The sequence below is a fragment of the Syngnathus typhle genome, linkage group LG16 (assembly GCF_033458585.1).
Source record: "Syngnathus typhle isolate RoL2023-S1 ecotype Sweden linkage group LG16, RoL_Styp_1.0, whole genome shotgun sequence".
Taxonomy (NCBI): domain Eukaryota; kingdom Metazoa; phylum Chordata; class Actinopteri; order Syngnathiformes; family Syngnathidae; genus Syngnathus; species Syngnathus typhle.
Window position 1 is genome coordinate 1,974,131 of NC_083753.1, and position 14,982 is coordinate 1,989,112.

The 14,982-nt window shown below is 47.7% G+C and overlaps 2 protein-coding genes and 1 long non-coding RNA gene across 4 annotated transcripts in view; 1 reads left to right on the forward strand and 2 right to left on the reverse strand.

The window, feature by feature from the left end:
* Positions 1-3: 3 nt before the first annotated feature.
* On the reverse strand, positions 4-4,321 carry rmnd1 (required for meiotic nuclear division 1 homolog). Of its 2 annotated transcripts, none has more exons than XM_061302096.1 (12): positions 4,197-4,321; positions 2,619-3,030; positions 2,444-2,549; positions 2,174-2,249; positions 1,959-1,998; positions 1,724-1,824; positions 1,551-1,657; positions 1,400-1,464; positions 1,234-1,310; positions 765-885; positions 590-706; positions 4-516 (listed from the first exon to the last, which is right to left on the reverse strand). In XM_061302096.1, exons 2-12 carry the CDS (start codon positions 2,988-2,990, stop codon positions 484-486), a joined length of 1,215 nt encoding a protein of 404 aa, XP_061158080.1. In that variant the 5' UTR covers positions 2,991-3,030; positions 4,197-4,321; the 3' UTR covers positions 4-483. The 2 variants fall into 2 exon arrangements, with proteins under 2 accessions (XP_061158080.1, XP_061158079.1); XM_061302095.1 differs by lacking the exon at positions 4,197-4,321 and adding an exon at positions 3,547-3,735.
* Positions 3,748-5,709, forward strand: LOC133169698 (uncharacterized). Its single transcript, XR_009718434.1, has 3 exons — positions 3,748-3,989; positions 4,220-4,414; positions 5,572-5,709. It is a non-coding gene; the product is annotated as an uncharacterized LOC133169698 (long non-coding RNA).
* The window catches only part of syne1b (spectrin repeat containing, nuclear envelope 1b), a 55,578-nt gene continuing 45,715 nt past the window's right edge, over positions 5,120-14,982 (reverse strand). The window contains exons 122-145 of the mRNA XM_061302092.1: positions 14,731-14,878; positions 14,550-14,644; positions 14,232-14,466; positions 13,959-14,153; positions 13,755-13,880; positions 13,527-13,682; positions 12,860-13,018; positions 12,464-12,630; positions 12,032-12,382; positions 11,808-11,958; positions 11,469-11,651; positions 11,181-11,318; positions 10,857-11,048; positions 10,312-10,657; positions 9,928-9,996; positions 9,185-9,276; positions 8,901-9,027; positions 8,614-8,825; positions 8,328-8,528; positions 8,136-8,264; positions 7,806-8,018; positions 7,584-7,679; positions 6,767-6,825; positions 5,120-5,821 (exon numbers count right to left, since the gene is read on the reverse strand). Of these exons, the coding sequence (XP_061158076.1) occupies positions 5,581-5,821; positions 6,767-6,825; positions 7,584-7,679; positions 7,806-8,018; positions 8,136-8,264; positions 8,328-8,528; positions 8,614-8,825; positions 8,901-9,027; positions 9,185-9,276; positions 9,928-9,996; positions 10,312-10,657; positions 10,857-11,048; positions 11,181-11,318; positions 11,469-11,651; positions 11,808-11,958; positions 12,032-12,382; positions 12,464-12,630; positions 12,860-13,018; positions 13,527-13,682; positions 13,755-13,880; positions 13,959-14,153; positions 14,232-14,466; positions 14,550-14,644; positions 14,731-14,878 (4,081 nt within the window). The 3' untranslated portion in view covers positions 5,120-5,580. The remainder of the gene's footprint in view (positions 5,822-6,766; positions 6,826-7,583; positions 7,680-7,805; positions 8,019-8,135; positions 8,265-8,327; positions 8,529-8,613; positions 8,826-8,900; positions 9,028-9,184; positions 9,277-9,927; positions 9,997-10,311; positions 10,658-10,856; positions 11,049-11,180; positions 11,319-11,468; positions 11,652-11,807; positions 11,959-12,031; positions 12,383-12,463; positions 12,631-12,859; positions 13,019-13,526; positions 13,683-13,754; positions 13,881-13,958; positions 14,154-14,231; positions 14,467-14,549; positions 14,645-14,730; positions 14,879-14,982) is intronic.

Genomic DNA, 14,982 nt, shown 5'->3' on the forward strand with positions numbered 1-14,982 from the left:
GTGTGAACGTGTTTCAGTCTTTAACATTACACCAGCAATAGACAAACTTCTTTCTTGAGAAGTTATAAAATGTTCCATTGTTGTTGAACTTTTTAAAAAGTACTCACAAAATTTTAATCAAGGTTCAATTCAATTTTATGAATAAAAAAATAACATAAAATCAGAAAGGAATACAGACTGACTTTTTAACAAAGGGCAACTTTAAATTTTAGGGACACACACTCAGCAAATAAATATTCATATTGTATTAATGAAAAAATGCAGAAATTTTATTTAACATGAACAACCACGCAGAATTTCCTGCTTTTTTTTTTTTCTTTGTGACCTTTTCCTCACCCAACAAACTGAACTCCTTTAACAAGATTTGCAAATAAGCACTGAGCGTCCTTTCCACTCACAACTGGCAGTCCTGCTGTGTGGCCAGAATAGCTCCCAAGCGTCACCTGGTGGATATCAAGTGAGGTGCATCCAGTATGTGAAGCCTCAAAAGACCATTCTCACCACTTCAAACAAAACCTAGCACAAAAGATGAAAGCCGCACGTCAGTGGCTCCGCTATGACGCCACGTGCGATACGCAACGGTGCTCACTTCGATGGTGATGAGGATGACAATCATCCACTCCAGCCTCAAGCTGTGCTTCTCGCTCAAGTGGCTCCTCATCAGGTCAGTCAGCTGAGTGCAGTGCTCCAGCTTCTCGTTTACGACCTGCACGGTACGGTTACGAATTACGAAGATGGTGACCTTGATGGTGACCTCGGCTCACCTTGACCCTGCGGTTGATGTTGAGGAAATGGCAGGTCTTATCGTAGATCTTCTCCAGGTTTTCTCTGTCCCAGTAAAAGTCAGGGGTCAGCAGGAGGTCGGAGCTCAGGTTGATGCGATGCCTGATCAACACCACAAAGACAACATGTCAACGCACACACATTTAAAATACTTCATGTCATAAAAAAATGTAATCAGTGTTTTCTAATTAATTACAAAAACCATGAGAACTGGGATGCATACTGAGTCATTTTTAATGTTATGAGTTTATATATGTTGGAAATTTTAAATATTAAAGTAAAAACATTCACAGTACAAAAAAGTACAATTATTGTGTTTTTTTTTAATCATTTTTATCTTTTTTAATAAATTAAAATAGCTATTGCAAAATATGTAAAGAAATGTAAATCTATATTTTGAATGTAAATTTGCTATGTAAAGTAATGTAATTTCCAGACTGAGTCAGCGACCTCAAGGTGAAGAGCTCGCCGATCTTCTGCATCACCTCCGCCGACGACAACTTGACTCTTGTACCCAACTTGAGCGTCTGAAAAAGACAAACACAAATGAGGCGCTTCAGCGCTCCAATTACAAACATCCCACAATGATTGAAAAGGCGCGTGGAGCAGAACGTACCTCGGGGATTGACTGAATGGACTCCACAAAGTTATCCAGCTCTACCTCCCATATGGCCAACTTTACTGTCACATGTTGAAGACAATGAGGCACAGGACACTTCATTAGGCACAGCAAGACATGTCGTGTTCTGCGTGACCTGGCGTCTCACCCGACAAACTCAACGCGTTGGAAAAGGCAAACTTCTCCAGGACGTTGTCGTGGTGCTCCGAGTCCTTGCTCAAAACAAAGTTGCCATGCTCCAGTTTCGTGCTTCCCCTGCGTTGACGGAGCGAGTGAAAAATACTTTTCGCTGAAATTGCTCAAAGATGCCGACTCACTCACTCGCCGTAGGTATAGTTGATCTCTTCGTTTTCCCAGTGGACCAGCGCAACTTCGTACGGCTCGCTCTCGTGACGCTCCAAAATCCTCAACAGCTTTTTCAGCTGACCAGGAAGACAGCAAAAAAACATTTAACCAAGATTATACATTCAAATCAAAGATAAAAAAAGACAGAATTGAGTTTTTTTGGGTACATTTGGCATTAAATGAAGCAAATATGGGATGGTGATTTGATTACCATTTTGTCTTCCACATTCCAGAAAACCACAGAGCCTTCTCTGAAAATTGTCAAAAAGTTGACATATTTCAGACAAGAGGGAAAATGTTGGCAGATGTCTTAACAACTTTAACTTTATGCATCCAAAGATTGAACGTCTAACAACTCCTGTTGAAACATTTGAGCGCCAGCAAAACATGAAGACAGCAATCATGACAAAAACAGCGCAAATCCACCTGAAGAAGAAGACGACAGAGCCGTCATCCGCTTTGGCGCTCACGTCCGGACTTATTACAAGCACGTTGGAGGCATCTGAAATGAGGTCAAATTATTATTATTATTACTATATTTTTTATTCAAAGCGCATGTTGGAGGAGATAAAAATGTGATTTATGTCTGCCTTCTAGTGGTGCTTGGTTATATTGCAACTTAAAACAGCCACTGGCAAACTTGCCTTTTGACGGATTTAATTTTGGATTGAGGCCCCCGACCGGGTGTGCTCTTACCTCGAGGGAACTCCAGTTCACCAAAGCCATGTTGTGTCAGGTCAACGCTGAGCGTGGGCAGATTGTACTGGTCTGCCGTTGCGAAGGCTATGCATCGCATCGTGTTCTGGAAGAAGGTCGGCACACGTGAACGCAAAGAGCAAAATGCGGCGTGTCAATTTAGCACGCGGCTTACCGTGTCCTGATTCAGGAAAGGCTGATTGGCTCTGGAAGGTTGCTTGGTTCTCGGCCCTTTGGGAACTCTTTTCCCAGGCGCCGTCACTGGCTTCAAAGTGGGCTTCAAAACAGATTTGACCAGATTTGACGCATACAAACGCTTCTGTTGGCTCCTGTGTTGGAAATCCTTTAAAAAGACGCAGCCTGGACTTTGGAATACACTTAAAGCAGATGAGCTGAAGCGCCTTGGAGGTTCTTGCTTGAGCTGAGGTGGGCTGAAGGACCACCAAGTTCGGAGCCCAGAGGAGCATGAGGGACTCCGTTGAGGTGAAGTTGAGGTGACAAAGTTCCGTGGAAATCCCACTTTAGCCCACAAAGTCCGCAGAAGCATTTTCTTTTCTTTTGTTGTCTCTCTTGGGCTTGCTCACACACTGGACAGGGACACAAATGCACTTGCAATTACTTAGAAAATAAAAATATATAATGCAAATATAGTACATGGATCATTACAAAATTGGAGGAAAATTTAGGTAGCAACAATTATGTTTTCAAGAAACATTTAATTTGATGCAACCAGCTCAACCAAACAAGGTTTTATAAATTACTGAACAGTATTTTATTTTTCATGTGCTATCTGGCGCAACCCTGCAATAGAAACTCAGGCATATAAAAACACATTCTCAAATACTGCTGAAGAAATATTTTACAATTAAATAAGGACAGTTAAATCTTATTAAATATTGTTATTACGAGCAATACATTTACATTTCGTGTTTTCGTGTTAGTATAACTGCATTTTTTATTTTTCTGTATTTTAACTTGGATTATTTGAAATATCACAGGGGAGGACAGAAAAGTCCCCCAAAAATAAAATGACCCAGAGATCAGCAAAGTGGTTAGCAAGGCGTGCAAAGAAAATGAATCACTTGCAATAGAAATTGTGCTACCTGTATTCCACGCTTTGCAGCAAATGGCTAACCGAGCATGGATCGGTCAATGGGGAAATCATGACAAAAGGTCGTCACCAAACGACATTTGTGCGCTCAAATATGAACATTTCAATAGCGCAAACTCTGCTTGTCAAAATTGACAACCTGGGAATGAGGTGCTATTTTGCCAATAAAGTTTTTTTTTAAGGTTTACTTCCTGTTTAGGCTTACATACATAAGTATTCCCCGATCGATGGCTCGCAGGCAGGGCCGGTTTTATTTTTTTACACATTTTTAACATTGTTAGTGTTTTCTTCACGGCAGTTGTTAGCTGTGTGTCCAGATCTCAACCTGGAGAAGTGGATTGCACTTTGTCAGGCCTCTACACTAAGACCTGTCCAGCTTGGGTGTCCCACCTGAAGATTAAAGCTTCTGCTGGTATAGCTCTTAGGGTCACTGAGGTACGCAAACCCCCTGACCACAATAAGGTGGCAATCTCTCTAATATGAATGTTATATTAAGTATTATTCAAGTTGTTGTAAATCATTAGTTATATCACGGGTCATTACGACGAGTTTGGTGGGGTTTTTACTGCGTCTTCCAACTCCTACCGCGCTGACTGTAACTTGACACTCTCCGGCTGCGTCTTGCCTCATTTGCATACTCACAGTGTAAACTCATTTGTTTACAGAGGGTCGCGGAGTCCTGACAGCAGGCTGTGTGAGGACACACACTGCACCGACATGAGAGAAGAGAGGGGGCTGATTAACGTGTGTTTCTATCAGCGGATTTTTCACTTCTAAATGTTTGATTCGAGGGGGCAGGACATCTGTTTGAGGGGGCGTTGCCCCCTCTTGCCCCTGCGTAGAGCCGGCCCCGCTCGCAGGTAAGATTTCGCTGCACCGTCTCAAACAAAAATGAACCGAATATTTGAGTATAATAAAGGAAAGTTAAAAAAAATAAAAATAAAAAATCCCCAGAAAAGATCCCTTTTTAAAACTGATCATTCAGAAATATTTGGTTTTGACGTAATAAGCCACAGTGTCTGTATTATAGGTATGAACTTAAAATGACAAGCTTTCATGGTCATCAATTCAGGGTTTTCTTCCACTTTAATCAAACTACTAAACTTTAGCAATTTGAATTAATACTTGTTAGTTAGCTAATGTGTGGCAAGTTAGATTTCAAGAAGCAACCCCCCCCCCCCCCCCTCCTCCTCCAAAAAAAAAGCCAGCCCTGTAAACAAGCCTTTTAGTCCGAACCGGGAACGGAATGAACCTTTTGAAGCAAATGTTTGTAATGTGCATGTATTTCTCAATAAATGGATAGATACAAAGTCAAAATGTATTTGCAGAAATCCAGTATACTTTTTTCATTTTTTTAAGTAAAATAAAATTCTCTCCCTCTCCGCAAATGTTTTTTGAATGTATAAATATTTCTTAATAAATGGATAAATAAAAGATCTAAATGAAATCCATGATACCTTTTCTTTTTTTTTTTAGTAACATGAAATTCGCTCCCTCTCCGCCTCTCTCCTACCTGCTTAGAGGAATAAATTCAACATGGGTAAAACAAAAAAAAAACACAGATGTCAAAATAGAGATTTGGCATTTATTGTTTCTGATGCTCGTGTATACATTTGTCATTATATACAGTACACATACACACGTGATCATCCTCACCTTGTTACACATCTGACACTGGATAAGCATACAAAAAATACAATAGTTTCTATCTGGCTCCACATTATTTTATATGTTGAAAAAATAAAACGACAAACGTCGTCCTGACGATGAATCTTCTTAAAAAATAATCTCGGTGCGTACGGTTAAAAATTGGAGGTGGGGATGTGGAACTGCATGCGGGGGGGAAAAAACACGCATTGCAATGTGTTAGCATTACTAAGTTATAGTGATGAGAAAAAAAATCACGGCCTGTTTTGGCCATTTATGAGAAATTAACGCAGCAATCAGGTCTCTCTAAAGGGTTTCGTGGTGCGTTTCTTCGTTTTGGCGACAGCTGTTGCTTTTTGTTTTGTTGCAGATGCGCTTTCTAGACAGGCGGAGGCCCGTTGGTGTAGCTCAGCATGGGGTAGAAGGAGTGGGCCAAGTTGTTGGACTGGGCGCAGTAGTCGGCCTCGGACAAGGGCAGCAGGAAGGCCACCAGCACCAGCACCAGCAGCGCCAGCTGGAGGGGCAGCGCCACCCGCAGGACGCGGTGTGCGAAGCAAGTGCCCCACCGTGCCGGCGGCGCTTCAGAAGGGCAGGAAGCGGACCCAGCGGCGCTGCGACACCTGCCAGACAGCAAATAATGAAAAAACCCTCACTAATTACAATATAGTGCTGATCTAAAATAAAGGTCACATATTATCAACACATTCACATGTAAATTAAAACCAATATTTTTAATGAAATACAGTTTTGTGAGTGTGTGTTAAATGAGGAGTTTGGGAAAGGTGGACTCAGACATCAATCCACCAACAGGGACAAGCTGACACAATCGTAGATGTTCTGTTTTTCCACCAAGTGCTCACGAATATGCAGCAAAACTCTAAAATCTTACCAAATATATGACCCCGAAAAAATCCATCCTCAGACAACAGTTTCACCAATCGACATGAATTCATCCACGGAACCATGTGACAAATGACAGCGCATAATGTGCAATAACAATACAAGCTTTCGACCCAGAAAATGGCAAGACTTTGGAGTTTTGCGAGTAAAACCAACACCCAAAAAGCAGGCTTCAAAAGGGACAACAACGATGGCTCCTCACAAATTGCAAGCAGTGATGATTGAAAGGGGCAAGGGGGGTGCAGAGGTGCTGACATAGCAAGAGAAGAAGAAACTGCAGACTTTTGTGTCGTTCATTGCAGACGGCTTGTTTAGAGAGAAAAAAGGGAAAGTGCGCCTACTAGTGGCGGGCGGGGCGTTGTGGTTAGCTATTGACAAACACTTGGGGGCAGATCCAGTGGTTGGGTTGTTAAGCAGTGGAAATTCCTAACAAACCAGGAAAGGAGGGCTTCCGCCGGTTAGTCGGCCTACGCAAGAGCGTCTAGACTCGCAGAAGATGATGGAATTCACTATCACGACCACCCGATTTAAAATAACAATGTTTTCTTTAGAATAGCCGCATGGGAAACGGTCCAATTTCATTTTGCTGGAAATATAATTCAATGACTACAAATGTGCGACTTCCATCATCTTGCAAGTGCGCTAGCAAGCAACAGAACCAGTACCTGTGCCGTGGACCGCTCAAGGGGCCTCCGCGCTCTGACACGCTACATTTGCCCCGCTGCTGTTTGCAATGAACGGGTCGGTAGAGGGGAGGGGGATGGAGGGGGGGAGGTATAAAAGAAAAGAAAAGTTTTCAGTCCAGGTATATCAAGATGGAAGCCACCCATGACATCGCGTCACCACCCTGAAGTACAAATGACATCACGATGAAAAGGTCCAAGCATTTCACCAGCTCACAAATGGTGCGAAACTGCAAACTACTGTGAACTAAAAGCAAACGATCCAAACTGGAGGGAGGCAGAGTTCCGAGGAAGGCTTAATGGGAAAGAGGCTCCACGCATTTTCAGGCAGAAAAGGAAAAATAAAAGCTCACGTGGCTCTCGGGCTGGCTGTGCTGCACACATCAGAAGTGCGTGGAAAGTTCGGGAAGTGAGAAGGAGAAAAAAGTGGAGGTGCGGAAGTAAGTAAGAAAGGAAGGAAGGAGAAGACGAAGGAAGGAAGGACAGATCTCGCCATGGGAGGGGTGAATTGTTGACTTTGTTGGGGTGCATGTTGTGAGCCCCTTTCACACTGCCCAGCTTTTGTTTTAGAGGGAAATGAATGAATTTTGGAGCAAAGCCGGGACTGAAACTCTATTCTCAATTTTTACAGACAGCAATACCAAAAGAAGACATTTAAAATGCACCCTGAAAATGACAGTTTAGTAAAGACGCGCCTCTGTTAAATTTCCGCTTCTAAAATTTCTGGTCAACAATTCTAGCAGCGGAGATTCTTGAATGGCTACGGCAAAAGGAGGAGGCAGGGAGGCTTATATGTTACCGATCGCCGCCGACTCGGAGTGCTCCTTCCGGAGGCGGGGCTGAGCGACCCGGATCCTGTATCCAAATCGTCCGCAGACGACCACGACGAAAGATCCTGTGCAGAAAAAAAACAAGACCAACAGGCTCAAGTTCAAAAGCTTGAGGGAGGAAAACAAACTCAAGCGCCAAGAGAAAGCGCCCACGACTCGGTTTGGGGCCCACTGGTGAGGATCGGGTGTACCTGCTGACTGCTGGTCAGGTCCAGGATGCGGGCCAGCTCCCTGAGGTCTCGCGTGACCTCCTTGAGCAGCAGCTTGAGGCGGTTGCCGATGACATGGACCTTCTCCTTAGCCTCCAGGCAGTCGCCGCTCTGCGAGGTGACCAGCAACTGCAGCGCCATGTCCTGCAGCGAGGCCACTTTGCGCTGTGAGTCCAGCAGCTCCTGGCGGATTTGCTGCAACCGCAAGTCAGAGCTGCAATTCCGACGCTCGCAAGGCTGCCATTTTGTGACTCTTGACCCACAAAAAGCCTCAGCGGTCCAATTCAAAAAAGAGAAGCTGTGCGTGTGTACCGTGAGCGCTTTATGGTGCTCTTGCAGAGTGTCGCTGTCCTGCACGGGGTCGATGGGGACCACTTGGTTACGTCGACGGTCGATATTTTCCAGCCACAGCAGCAGACCGTGACTCATCTCGTGGAAGTCCTGTTTAAGGCATTTCATCAAGTTCTTCCTCCCAGCCCAACTTGTACCCTTCTCTGGACATACTTGACACTGCATGAGGGCTCCCTGCAGCGAAGACCTCCAGCCGTCCAAGGCAGCGGCCAGCTCGTCCCAAGAGTTGTTCATGTCCTTGAGTTTGGCCTGCAGCTCCTTGGATTCGTCTGTGTCCGAGTGCACAAAGTCGGCGCTGCACAGGTTGATGGACAGCACGATGCCCTTGCGCTTGTCCCAAGCTCGCTGAAGCTCCTGGACACGTGCCAACAGACCCACTTAAGCCCACTTATTTTTTGTTTTTACATTTGGGGACCTTTGAGGACGAGCAGGAACACACCTTGAGCTTCTTGATGCGAAACTGGATGGTCTGGATGTCGGCGCTAAGGTCGAGGCCACGCTGGCGCTCCAGCTCGTCGCCAGCCTCCTGCAACCACGTCCGGATGTTGTCGAGGTCCGAGTTGAGCTGCTGCCACTGCTGCTGGTTCTGCTTGCTGCGGATCTCCTTGCTGAGGTCCTGAGCCTGCAGGAGCTCCCAGCGTTCGATCACCCCTGGCACGAGCAGAACGTTGAGATCCCCGAGCTTGTCTTTCATGGCACAAAGAAGCCTATCCCGGCGGGGCTCACCGGACGTTTGCGACTCGGATCCGCCGGGGTTGGCCAGTCCAGACGCCATGTCCTCTTCCTCTTTTAACTGGCAGCCCACCCTCTTCACTGCGTCTATGTTGCCGCGACATTCGCCCAGCAGTCGCATCTAAGTATCAATATATTATATAGATGATATTTCATACAACTATTTGTATCATTTTATTGAGATGCTTAGTAATTTCTTACAATATATTGATTATTATTGCTGTATATTGCAAAGTAATAAAAAAGGAGCTAAAGGGATGCGCTCGAGGCAAACTTACATATCCCATGTAGGAGGCATCCAGGTCGACGGCAGCGTACGTGCGGCTGCGGCTGCTGTCGGCAAGCGGCGGGTCAGACGACGACGCCTCCCCTGCGGACACGCACCGTGTTCACACACACACGCGTGATCATTGAGCGTTCACGTGGTGTTTGGTGTCACCGGGATCCACGGCGAAAAACCTCGTTCGGGCGGGGGTGATGCGAGTAGAAAACCTTGAGCATCACCCGCCTCGGTACGGACGAAAGACCGACCACCACACGACATGCAAAGAGGATTTATAGACCTTTTCAGAGTGATAGTAAACAAAAGGTGCCAGGGTACTTCCGGGTGGCAGAAAGAGGATTGACGAGTGCTGACTTGAACTGAGAAAAAAAAGACTTCAATGCACACGTCAAATTTCCACCACGTCGATTTTGGCCTGTCATTCTGTCTCCCTTTAGCGCTGATGAAGAAGGCTAAAATCTTTTGAGCTTTTGCCACCCGTGACGTCCCGGTGAAAAGGTCTACAAGCCACACAGCACCGAGCAAAGTGAGAAGGAAGGGGCTCCATTTCTCTTAAGTCACTTTTTTTTCCGTCAATTGAAGGGACCAAAAGAAATGGAATGGAGCCCCAGTGTTAGAAAAGTGTTGCTATCGGTTACCAAAAGTGAAAATGAAACACAAATCCAAAAGCGGTGAAAGCTCTAAGGCCCCCAGGTGGTGCTGAGTTTAGCATGCTAGCTTTGTTAGCACGTTGCCTACCAGCGGAGCACCTCAGTATTTTCTCTGTTAGTTTAACAAAGGCCTCCGGGCTCTCTGGGATCACTACATCTGGAAGACACATTGTCAAGCACACACACGTTCAGCACCCGGCCATTTTACACGACTGACATTTTGTTGGGAGCCTGTGATACTTGACTTTTTGAGGCCTCCACATCATCAGTGAGATTTTTTTGAGTGTGTTGAAAAGCGTGTGCTATTAATACATCTGCTTCACAAATAATCCACAAGAGGGCAGTAATTTAATAACCAGACCTCTTTCCAGTGAGGCTGAAAGATGGCTGAGATGAGGCGCAGGGGTGTTTGCTCATAATTAAAAAAAGAAAAAAGGAAATCAAACAATTATAAATCATATGAGGTGCTGACCTGACAAAGCGGAGGCAGGCGGCCGCAGGAAGTCTCCCTCCTCAATCTGCTGCTCCCGGAGGGCCCGACTGGCGCTCTCCAGGCCGCGGCTCAGGTCGTAGTCGTGGTCCCACTCCAGCGGGATGGAGTCCACGCTGGCCGGCGTGTCCCGGCCCGAGCGCTCTGTTCGCAGCTGCGCTGCCAGCGAGGCCGCTGAGCGTCCCGATGAGGGCAGCGGCGACAGGAAGCCGTCGCCCAGGCGCTCGTTCCACGGCGGCAAGCCCGAAAGGTCGCCTGAAAAGTCGGCGGCCTCGTCCAGTTCCAGTTCGCGGTCCGAAAGAGACGCTTCGGCGTCGTCCTCGGCCAGCTGCAGGACAATTGCAATGGACCCGTGAGGACTACATACTGAAGAGCAAATTGACAACCACACATAAATATTTATACTGAACAGTAATTGCCAATAAAGAGGGTCCAAGATGGCGGCAGAGTACTACGTTTTTCTAACTGAAGCTCCTCGGCTCCCTTCAACATCCATCCATCCATCCTGGGACTGTTTAAGGTCTTACGGGCAGTCGTATGAGCTTCTTGTAGTATCTCTCGACCCGTCCGAAGACCTCCTGGCAGTAGCGCTGCAGCTCCTCCAGTTCCTCCTCGATGACGGCGGCGTCCAGCGGCTCGCTCTTCTCGATCAGTGCGCCGCCCTGGTGGAAGATGCCCTCAATCTTGGCCGTGGTCAATGAGATCTCCTGCTGGAAGGACTGTGGGACCAGAAAACGCCTCACTAGCCGTGTACAAAAAAAACGTGATGCGCGCTGTTTTTCCAATATTTGTATACAGTCTTTTGTTATCCATCCAAGCCAACATTGAATTGTTGCTCTGCAGCCACTCACCCGGAGCTGTTTGATCTTGGCTTGGATGTCGCATTCAGAGAAGTGCTCGATGTTGGTGAGCTGCAGGTCCATCTCGGTCAGCCACACCAGGATGCCATCCCTGGCCGTCTCAAACTCCTCCCTCTGACTGATGAAGTGCTGCACAGGCAAAGGAAAAACGCTCCTTGTCAGTCAGAATACAAACACTCAGTTGCAAGAAGTAGGTCAGCCTTTTGGAATGAGTGAGGACTGCTTTGCTGACTCAGGGCCTGGATAGAAGCCGCGTGAGCCAGTGGTCATGGTCCCCACCTTGAGCCGGCGGAGGATGGCCGTCACCCTCTTCTGCAGGTTGTCCCAGCGCTGGTTGGTGCTGTGCGCCATCTCCTTCAGGCCGCCGCAAGCGTCGGTGCGGTTTTCTCTGGCCAGCCGGCGGTACTGCTTGTTCAGCAATTCCAGCTGCGTCAGGTTTTCGTGGACCTGACGCTGGAAAGTCTGCGGACATGCGGCGAGACAAACCGCAAAGGTCTCTTCTTCTAAAAGTGCAACTGAGGTATATACTGAGGCTTTGTTTTTCTTGTAAAAAAATCTTGATTGATTAAAATGACAATGATATGTCTTGTAAATACTCCTTTATCATAAATTGTGCACCTCAAATTTCTTGAGTTCCTCCTTGGCTTCGGTGTACAAAACACCCGAGGAGTTGGGTAACGCGGCCGTCTCCTCAGAAGCAGCCAGCCACTCCTCAAAGCGGGTCACGTCCTCCAGGAATTTCTGCCACAAGCGCCACGTTTCCTCAATCCTGCAAATCGACGTGCACTTTGGTTAATTATCAGAGGTGATCAGCGAGCAAAGAGTCAAAGACGAGGTCCTACTTGAGCCTCCTTTCCATGGAGGAGGCGCAGATGCTCCTCCATCGGCGGTCCAGACTGCGCGTGGCCTGCTGGATGGAATCGCACTCGGCGTCGGTGGCGCAGGCGTCGCAGTCGTGCAGCAGAACCTCGCACAGGTTCAGCAACGACGCCACGCCGGTGCTGTGCTTCTCGATGTCGCTCTGAAGCTCCTGCTGTAGGTCGAGCCTTCGCTGAATGTCTTGGAAGTCGCAGGAGTCGTAAGCGATGGGCTGGGATAGCTCGGTCTCGATGTGGGCCAGCCAGGTACGCAGGCTGCTCATGTTCTTGTCCAACTGCTGCACTGCCACCAGGGTTTCCCTCAGCTTCTTTACCCTGACGACAGCACATGCGCCGGAGATTGAAAATGGAGCCGGTGGATTCGTCGAGTTGAAAGTGTCTTGTCTGTCGCCTCACCTAGCGCCGATTAGGTCCAGGAGGTGCTGCCAGCGGTCGTTGACTTTGGTGAGCTTGTGTTGGATTTCGGCGGCCTTGCTCGGGTGGCTGGCCCGGGCCAGGCGCTCTCCCAGCTGGTGGAGGTGCAGCTTGTTCTCCTCGGCCACGGAGATCTCCTCCTGGTAGTCCTGACAACAACACACCACAGACATTACAATTTGGTAAGTTGTGCTGAACGTTAGCCAAAAATCAAACATAAAACAAACACAAATGGGATGGAACCCTGGGGAAACAACTCGAATGAAAACAGCAGGGGCTCCAAAATGGAACCTTGTGGAATAGGACCATGACGGTGCTGCAGTGGAACTCAGAGCAACCAAAACTAACACAAAAAAAGTCCTAATGTGCGCTCCTTACCTTCCGCAGCCGCTCGATCATCTCCTCAATGCTGACGTCTCCATTTTGCGACACCTTGCTCTCCATGCTGGTGAGCCACTCGCACAGCTCCTTGTACTTGTCATGAAAGGCACTCCACTCGTTCAGCTTGTCGGCCACCTGCTGCCCGCGCAAGTTTAGCTGCCAAGAGAGAAAGACATTGGCCAAGTCGAGCGAGGCGCTGAGAGTAGCACTGGGTGGTTTTGTGTGTTTCCTGTCTCTCTGTTGTGAAGCACAAACAGGATGCAGTGCACAATCTTTCAGTGCAGGTGTTTCATCAACTTTGCAAATAGGAAATAGACTTCGAGATTTTTTTAAACTAAAAAATAGTTCTTGGTCAATTCAGATCGATCCAAAATATTCAGCTCATCCAGAATTTCTTGGGAACTATTATCCATACTCCAATTATAATCAAATTTCCAAAACTGCACACTTCAAAATTCCCTTATTTCGCAAGAAAATTCCCACATAAAAAAAAACCACCTTCACAAAATCTTAATTTCAGAATTCCTACATTTGATAATAAAATTCTCAATTTAAAAACCATCTGACGCATTAATCTCCATCTTCCATATTGCTTGTTCACTTTCGACCGTTTCAAAGTCTCACGCACGACATTTAAACAACCCAAATGATGTGCATGCGTCACCTGGTGGCAGATTTCCTCCCACATGCGCTGCAGCAGCTCAATGCGCTCCTGCAGCACGCACAGGTCCTCGGCGCTGATGTAGCACGACAGCGACTCCCTCAGGACAGTCAGGTGGGCCAGATCGCCAGTCCAGCCTTCGATGGCGCCCTCCAAGTCCTGATAAATGGCGGAGGCGCCCGTGTGACGTACAGTAAGTCCAAACGTGGGAAAGGACCGGACCCGGTGTACCTTGCAGCGCATCTGCTGCGCCTGCAGGTCGTCGTGATGATCGGGAAGAGGCTGAGAGAGTTGTCGCTTGAAGGCCCGAAGCTTCTCCAGAGATGTGCCGATGCCTTTGTCACAGCGGTCCCAGTCCTGTTGTCACACAAAGCGAGTTTGTGATATCTGGATTCCATTTTGTAAAGATACTTTAGCAATGAAGGTGTGCTGCACCTTCAACAAGGTGCTGAGTTGCCGCCGCAGTTCCTCCAATCGTCCGCTGGTCCGCTTCCAGCGCTGCTGGACGTCGGTCAGCTCGGCCTGCAAAGCGGTCTCGGCTCGGCTGTCGGCCGACAGCAGCAGCTGTCTACCGGCCTCCACCGTCAGGATGTAGCTGCCCTGCTGCCGCTGCAGCACCTTCTCCTTCAGCTGCAGACACACACACACAAGACAGAAACTTTAGCGAGGCTGGCCCATATGGACAGCTAAAACTGTCCGGTTCTGGACCTGGAGGGCATCCAGCATGGAGCGAGCTTGCTGCAGAGGAACGGATGTCCCGGGCCGAAGTCCCTCGGCCGGTTGGGAGAGGTCCACGAGCCACTTGCGCAGCTTGTCCAGCATCTCGCGGTAGCGCTGCCACTGGCGCACCAAGCCGTCAATGATGCCGCGCCTCTGCTGGGCGCGCCGCACAACGCCCTGCCACTGGTTGCTCAGGAGGGCCAGTTTCAGATTGAACTCATTCCTGCACAATCCAATCCAGGAATAAAACAATATATATACACACACAACATATATATGGACGGATTCAAAGTCTGTAAAGCCGACCGGTCATCCACTTGGCCCTGTTCCAGCATCCTTTGTCCATCGCAGATGATGGAGTGGAGGATCTGCTGACGACTGAACATCTCAGCCTGGAATAACTGCAAGACAGCAAACCGTGTTCATGGATAATAATAAAAAAATAAAAATTCCAAACATCCTGAGGAGTCAGAGAAAGGCTCGGAACCTCGTGGGCCTTCTGTTGTTCCATCAAACTTTGATAGTTTCCGGAGATTTCCACAGCTAGATTCTGCTCCGTTTGGACCAAGAACTCCATCCACGTCTCACACTTTTCCAAGAAGGTCTGCTGCTGAAGCAGGAAGGACTGCAGTTTGCTGGAGGAAAAGAAAAGCCACAAGCCTTGAGCATGAGGCTGGTGGATCTGACAGAGGGCAGGCTGCGGCGCAGTGGGACTGTCCTCTCAAGGCACAGATGATAA

Coding starts and splice junctions, on each gene's coding strand:
- rmnd1 (XM_061302096.1), bottom strand. CDS start 2,990: ATGCTTCTGCGGACTTTGTGGGCTAAAGTGGGATTTCCACGGAACTTT. Junction 1,825..1,958: donor GGAATGTGGAAGACAAAATG/GTAATCAAATCA, acceptor CTTCCTGGTCAG/CTGAAAAAGCTGTTGAGGAT. Junction 517..589: donor TCATCCTCATCACCATCGAA/GTGAGCACCGTT, acceptor CTTTTGTGCTAG/GTTTTGTTTGAAGTGGTGAG.